General features: G+C 47.1%; 1 protein-coding gene across 1 annotated transcript; it reads left to right on the top strand.

Moving 5' to 3' along the window:
- Nucleotides 1-542: 542 nt before the first annotated feature.
- Nucleotides 543-5694, top strand: LOC128354690 (putative keratin-associated protein 4-16; the record flags this gene model as incomplete). Its single annotated transcript, XM_053314872.1, has 5 exons — nt 543-592; nt 753-813; nt 1441-1488; nt 5203-5259; nt 5650-5694. Coding segments are annotated over 5 exons (261 nt in total), but the record flags the coding sequence as incomplete, so codon positions are not given.
- Between the last annotated feature and the right edge of the window lie 1550 nt (nt 5695-7244).

Consider the following 7244-nt stretch of genomic DNA (forward strand, 5'->3'; position numbering starts at 1 on the left):
TATGGAGCCAAAGGTTAGACTGACCCTTTCCTCTCATGCTGCTGTAATGCACTGTGCTTTAAGTATGGAGTCAAAGGTTAGACTGATCCTTTCCTCTCATGCTGCTGTAATGCATCACATGACATCACTCTGCTACTCCACACCATCACACCCTCAGCTATTCTGACTCTTCCTTCTTTCCTCCCTCCCTCCCTTCTTCCCTCCCTCCCTTCTTCTCGCTTTCTTTCCTCCCCCTACCTTCTTTCCTTCCTTTCTCCCTCCCTCCTACCTTCCTTCTTTCCTCCGTCCTTCCTTCCTTTCCTCCTTTCCTTCCTCCCTCCCTCTCTCTTTCTTTCCTTCCTCCCTCCTCCCTTCCTTCTTTCCTTCCTCCCTTCCTTCCCTCCCTCCTACCTTCCTTCCTCCCTCATACCTTCCTTCGTTCCTCCCTTCCTTCCTTTCCTCCTTTCCTTCCCTTCCTTCCTTCCTTTTTTTCCTTCCTCCCTCCCTCCTTGTCTCTCTCTTTCTCCCCTTCCTTCCTCCCTCATACCTTCCTTCGTTCCTCCCTTCCTTCCCTTCCTTCTTTACTTCCTGCCTTTCCACCTTCCTACCTTCCTTCTTTCCTCTCTCTGTCCTCCCTCTGTCCTACCTTCCTTCCTCCATCCTTCCTCCATCCTCCTCCCTCCTACCTTCCTTCCTTTCTTTCCTAATGCACTGTGGACAAAAACATCCATCACATGACATCACTCTGCTACTCCACACCATCACACCCTCAGCTACTCTCCCTTTAATGCCTCCTCCAGCACTTCCTGTCCCCATCCTCCCGTTCCCAGCGAGGTGAGATGAACCTGGCGATGGGTTATTTTAGGGGCTGTGTTTATTTAGGTCGTTTTCACTGCGGGGGTGCGGGGGGGGGGGCTTTTATGAGCAGGCTTTTATGTTCACACAAGACTTCAAATAATATCCTGTGCTATTCTACGAGCTTGCAGCAGGCAGGATGAGAAGTTAACAAAAAAACAAAAAAAAAAAAGAGTAGAAGAAGAAGAAAGAAGCTTTTGTGACTAACATTTGTTCTGACAACAAAAGGCGAGACAGACTCTCTCATAATAATCCAACAGCTGAGATCTGAGACGACGGAGAGGTTTGTTCCAAAGTGATCTGAAGAAAAACTGAAGAGACACAAAATCCAGAAAAACTAAAAACTAAAAACTAAAAACTAAAAACTAATGAAACAGGAAAAGTATCAGGAGGAGAATCTAAACTTTTATATAAGACAGAATGTCAGAGGAGAGACTGACCTTCAGGTAATGACTGACTGAATTATGACTCTTCCTTCCTTCCTTCCTTGCTTGCTTCCTTCCCTCTTTCATTCCTCCCTCCTACCTTCCTTCCCTACGCCCTTCCTTCCTTTCCTCCCACCCTCCCTCCTACCTTCCTTTCTCCTTTCCTTCTTTCTTCCTCCCTTCCATCCTTCCGTCCTCCGTTCTTCCTTCCTTTCCTTCCTCCCTTCCCTCCCTTTTCTTCCTTCCTTCCTCCTCCCTTCCTCCTTTCCTTCCTTCCTTCTTCCTCCCTTCCATTATATTTTTCTTTCCTCTTTCCTCCCTCCTACGTTCTTTCCTTCCCTCTTTCCTCCATCCTTCCTCCCTCCTTCTATCTTTCTTTCCTCCATCCTACCTTCCTTTCTCCCTTCCTTCTTTCCTTTCCTCCCTTCCATCATTCCTTCCTTCTTCCCTTCTTTATCTCTTTCTTTCCTCCTTCCTTCCTTCCTTCCTTCCTCCTTTCCCTCTTTCCTCCTTCCTTCCTTCCTTCCTTCCCTTCCTCCCATCCTCCCTCCTTTCTTTGAAATCAAACCTTTCATATCCAGTAGTAGTAGGACAGACAGTAAGAGGAGATCCTCTGGCTGTGACACAGAGGACAGACTGACCTTCAGGTAATGACATCATCTTTCTGAAAATGGACACACGCATTTTTTTGTAAATCACTTAATTTATTTGCAGAGTGGCGCCTCGCCTCGCACATTAGAGCTCCACATTACGATGTGCAGGAACATGAACGCTGGCTTTCATGAACGCGGGGGGGCGGGGGGGGAACATATTTCATTGGGTGTGCAGATCTGGGAAATTAGATTTTGATGCCGTTTAGAGCAGGAAGTGTGTCGGAGCAGGAAGTGTGTCGGAGCAGGAAGTGTGTCGGAGCCAGGATGTTATATACAGCGTTCAGCGAAGGTGAGGTACGACTGAGTTTACGTGGTGGCAATATTTCACTTCGGCAATTCTTGTTTTTATCAAATTAATTTGACAGACGCAGAGTTCAGTGTCTTCATCGAGAACACTTTGACTCATCAGTAGTCAGAGTCACAGACCGAAAAGGAGAAAGAAGGAAGGAAAGGAGGGAGGAAGAAAGGAAGAAAGAAGCAAGGAAATGAGGAAGGAAGAAGCAAGGAAATGAGGAAGGAAGGGAGGGAGGAAGGAAGTAAGGAGGGAAGAAAGGGGGATGGAGGAAGGACAGAAGGAAGGAAGGAAGGGAGGGAGGGAGGAAGGAAAGTGGGAAGGAAGGAAGGAAGGAAAGTGGGAAGGAAGGAAGAAAGGAGGGAAGAAAGGAAGAAAGGAGGGAAGAAAGGGGGATGGAGGAAGGAAGGGAGGAAGGAAGGAAGGAAGGAAGGAAGGGACGGGAGAAGGAAGGAGGGAAGGGAGGAAGAAGGAAGGAAAGGAAGAAGAGTGAAGGAAAGGAGGGAGGAAGGAAGGAAGAGAGGAGGAAGGAAGGGAGAAAGAAGGAAGGAAAGGAGAAAGGAAGGGAAGGAGGGAAGAAAGAAAGGAGGGAAGGAAGGAAGGAAAGAAAGGAGAGAAGGAAGGAGGGAGGGGAGGAAGAAGGAATGAAGGAAGGAAGGAAGAAGGAAGGAAAAGAGGGAAGGAAGGGGGATGGAGGAAAGAAGGAAGGGAGGAAGGAAGGGATGGAGGGAAGAAAGGGGGATTAAGGAAGGACAGACATAAGGAAGGAAGGAAAGAAGAAGGAAGGAAAGGAGGGAGGAAGGACAGACAGAAGGAAGGAAGGAAAGGAGGGAGGAAGGAACAGTCCAAACAGACGGGAGGACGACAGGAAGTTTAAAAATCTACAGATGTGAAGCTTTAGTAAAGAGTCTCTGCAGCTCCTCAAACATCACGTTAACTAGGATTATAAACTGTGTTCACATGTGACCTTTCTCTCTCTCTCTCTCTTTATCTCTCTCTCTTTCTTTTTTCTTTCTTTTTCTTTTTTTAACTCTTCTCTTTAGAGTTGAGTTAAAGGTAAAGTTAAAGTGGAGGAAGTGAAGGAAGGTCAGAACATCAGAGCTGCTTCTTCTTCTTCTTCTTCTTCTTCTTCTGCCCTTTATTTAACAGACATGTGAGTCCTGACCCCATCATCTCACACACACACCTGATCTCTCTTTTTTTCTTTCTTTCTTTCTTTCTTTCTTTCTTTCTTTCTTTCTTTCTTTCTTTAACCTTTCTCCTGGGTCTGTTTTACTGTTCCTTCCTTTTTTTCCTTCCTTCCTTCATTTCTCCTTTCCTTCCTTCCTTCCTTCCTTTCTCCCTCCTTCTCTCATGTGAGTCCTGACCCCATCATCTCACACACACACCTGATCTCTCTCCAGCTTCCTTTCTTTAACCTTTGTGACGTTCTCCTGGGTCTGTTTTACTGTTCCTTCCTTTTCTTCCTTCCTTCCTTCCTTCCTTCTTCTCTTTCTTTCCTCCCTCCTACCTTCCTTCCTCCCTTCCTTCCTTCTTCTCTTTCTTTCCTCCCTCCTACCTTCCTTCCTTCTTCTCTTTCTTTCCTCCCTCCTACCTTCCTTCCTCCATCCTTCCTTTTCTTCCTCCCTCCCTCTTTCTCTCTTTCTTTCTTTCCTTCCTCCCTCCTACCTTCCTTCCTTCCTCTGTCCTTCCTTCCTTTCCTCCATTCCATTCCTTCTTGCCTTTCATCCCTCCATTCTTGCTCCCTTCCATCCTTCCTTCCTCCCTCCTTCCCTTCCTTCCATCTTCCTCCCTTCCCTTCCTCCTTTCCTTCCATCTTCCTCCCTTCCCTTCCTCCTTTCCTTCCATCCTTGCTTTCCTTCCTTTCCTCCATTCCATTCCTTCTTGCCTTTCATCCCTCCATTCTTGCTCCCTTCCATCCTTCCTTCCTCCCTCCTTCCCTTCCTTCCATCTTCCTCCCTTCCCTTCCTCCTTTCCTTCCTTTATTCCTCCTTTCCTTCCTTCCATCTTCCTCCCTTCCTTCCTTCCTCCTCGCCCCCCCTTCCTTCTTTCCTTTCCTCCCTTCCTTCCTTTCATCCTTCTTCCTACCTTCCATCATTCCCTCCTTCCATCTTTCCTTGTCTCGAGTACAAGAGGAGGGTTAGAAAAAAAAGCACCACACGCACACACACACACACGCACACACACACACACACACACACACACACACACACACACACACACACACACACACACACACACACACACACACACACACACACACACACACACACACACACACACACACACACACACAGTGTATTATAGTATGTGTAGTATAACCTGGACCATTAGCACAGGACAGATTTCAGTGCTGCTCAGATTCTATGTGATGTCTCTGCAGAGCCGGAGACGTCCGACTGCTGCAGAGCCAATAAACCTACACAACTACACACTACACACTACACAACTACACACTACACAACTACACACTACACAACTACACAACTACACACTACACAACTACACACTACACAACTACACACTACACAACTACACAACTACACAACCACACAAGTTATATAAGAGAGCCACAGCTGGCAGGGGAGCGGGCTGCAGGGGCAAACAACACACACACACACACACACACACACACACACACACACACACACACACACACACACACACACACACACACACACACACACACACACACACACACACACAGGAAGACCACAGCTTATAAAAGGACAAGGTTGTGTTTACCATTAAAAAAATACCATAGTAATTTCCCAGCATGCATTTCACAGCGGAGTTTAAATCTGATCCTGAGCAGGAGATGAAGAAGAGTTAAAATCTGTTTTGACTGTTCCTTCCTTCCGTCCTTCCTTCCTTCCTTTCCTTCCTCCCTCCTACCTTACTTCCCTTCCTCCATCCTTCCTCCCTCCTTTCCTTCTTTTATCCTCCTTTCCTTTGTTCTTCCTCCCTTCCATCATTCTTTCTTTCTCCCTTCCTTCCCTCCTTTCTTTCTCCCTTCCTTCCCTCCTTTCCTTCCTTCCTCCCTCCTACCTTCCTTCCTTCCTTTCCTTCCTTTCTTCCTCCCTCCTACCTTCCATCCTTCCTTCCTTCCTCCCTTCCATCATTCCTTCCTTCCTTCCATCATTCCTTCCTTCCTTCCATCCTTCCATCCTCCCTTCCATCCTTTCCTTCTTTCTTCCTCCCTTCCTCCTTTCTTCCTTCCTTTCCTCCCTTCCATCCTTCTTTCTTCCTCCCTTCCTCCCTTCCCTCCTTTCCTTCCTTCCTCCCTCCTACCTTCCTTCCTTCCTTTCCTTCCTCCTTTCCATCCTTTCTTCCTCCCTCCTACCTTCCATCCTTCCTTCCTTCCTCCTTTCCATCATTCCTTCCTTCCTTCCATCATTCCTTCTTTCCCTTCCATCCTTTCTCCTTTCCTTTTTTCTTCCTTCCTTCTATCCTTTCTTCCTCCCTTCCATCATTCCTTCCTTCCTCCCTACCTTCCTCTTTTCCTTCCTTCCTTCCTCCTTTCCTTCCTTCTTTCCTTCCTCCCTTCTATCATTCCTTTCAGCCTTCTTTTCTTCCTCCCTCCTTCCTTAGTAAACTTTAAATTATAGGATTTTGTTGAGAAGATGAAGAAGTGACGATGAGCTGTAAGGAATCATACCTCACTATTTAACAGATAAACTCTGACAGTGACAGCATCATAAACTACCGTCCACACCACGAGCTCCAACTACAACAATAAATATAAAGATAACCATGTGAAAGATAATATCCTATAAACAGCTGCGTGTGTGTGTGTGTGTGTGTGTGTGTGTGTGTGTCTGTGTGTGTGTGTGTGTGTGTCTGTGTGTGTGTGTGTGTGTGTGTGTGTGTGTGTCTGCAGCTAATGAAAATAGAAATAGATGAGCTGTAGAGAGAGAGATATAAAAAGAGATGAAAGGGTTGGCAGGTGTGTGTGTGTGTGTGTGTGTGTGTGTGTGTGTGTGTGTGTGTGTGTGCGCTGAAAACAGGAAGTAAGGAGAGAAGGAAAGAAGTGAGGAAATAGGTATGGAAGGAGGAGGGAGCAAAGAAAGAGGAAGGAAGGTAGCAGAGAAGGAAGGGAGTATGGAAAGGTGCAATGGAGGAGGGAGGGAGGTAGGAAAAAAGGAAGGGAGTGAGGAAAGAAGGAAGGGAGGAAGGAAGGAGAAAGGAAGGACAGGAGGAAAGAAGGAAGGAAGGAATGAGGAAGGAAGGTAGGAAGGGAGAAAAGAAGGAAGTGAGGAAAGAAGGACGGGAGCAAGGAAATGTGGAATGGAGGAGGGAGGGAGGGAGGAAAAGAGGAATGAAGGTAGGAAGAAGGGAGGGAGGAAAAGAGTAAGGAAGGAAGTGATGAAAGAAGGGAGGGAGAGGAGGGAGGAAAAGAGGAAGGAAGGAAGGAAGGAAGTATGGAAGGAGGAGGGAGCAAAGAAAGAAAGGGGAAGGAAGGAAGTATGGAGGGAGGAGGGAGCAAAGAAAGAAAGGGGAAGAAGGAGAGAAGGAGGTTTAAACACTGTGTAGCTGCAGGTCAGCTCTTGTGTGTAATTTCGTTGCATCGATCAATCAGAGCAGAGTGACACAGGAAGAGAGCCGCCTGCAGTGTGCACGAGCAGCAGGTGGTGTTTAAGTATTAGTGTGTGTGTGTGTGTGTGTGTGTGTGTGTGTGTGTGTGTGTGTGTGTGTGTGTGTGTGTGTGTGTGTGTGTAGGTAATGGAGACATCATGTGTGTGTGCACGTCTGACGGCTCAGAGGAGAGTAAACCTGAGACACAGTAAAGCCTCTGCTCTGTGTTCTTCTTCTACACTAACAATCTGCCATGGAAGGTAGGAGGGAGGAAGGAATGAAGGATGGACAGTGGAAAGAAGGAAGGGAAGAAGTAGGGAGGAAGAAGGAAGATGGGGAAGGAGGAAGGAAGGATGGAAGGGACAAAGGAAGAAGGAAGGAGGGAGAGAGGAAGGAAGGAAAGGAGGGAGGGAGGAAGGAAGGGAAAGGAGGAAGGAAGGAAGAAAGGAAAGGAGGGAGGAAGGA

This window comes from Scomber japonicus, unplaced genomic scaffold (genome assembly GCF_027409825.1).
Source record: "Scomber japonicus isolate fScoJap1 unplaced genomic scaffold, fScoJap1.pri scaffold_454, whole genome shotgun sequence".
Taxonomy (NCBI): domain Eukaryota; kingdom Metazoa; phylum Chordata; class Actinopteri; order Scombriformes; family Scombridae; genus Scomber; species Scomber japonicus.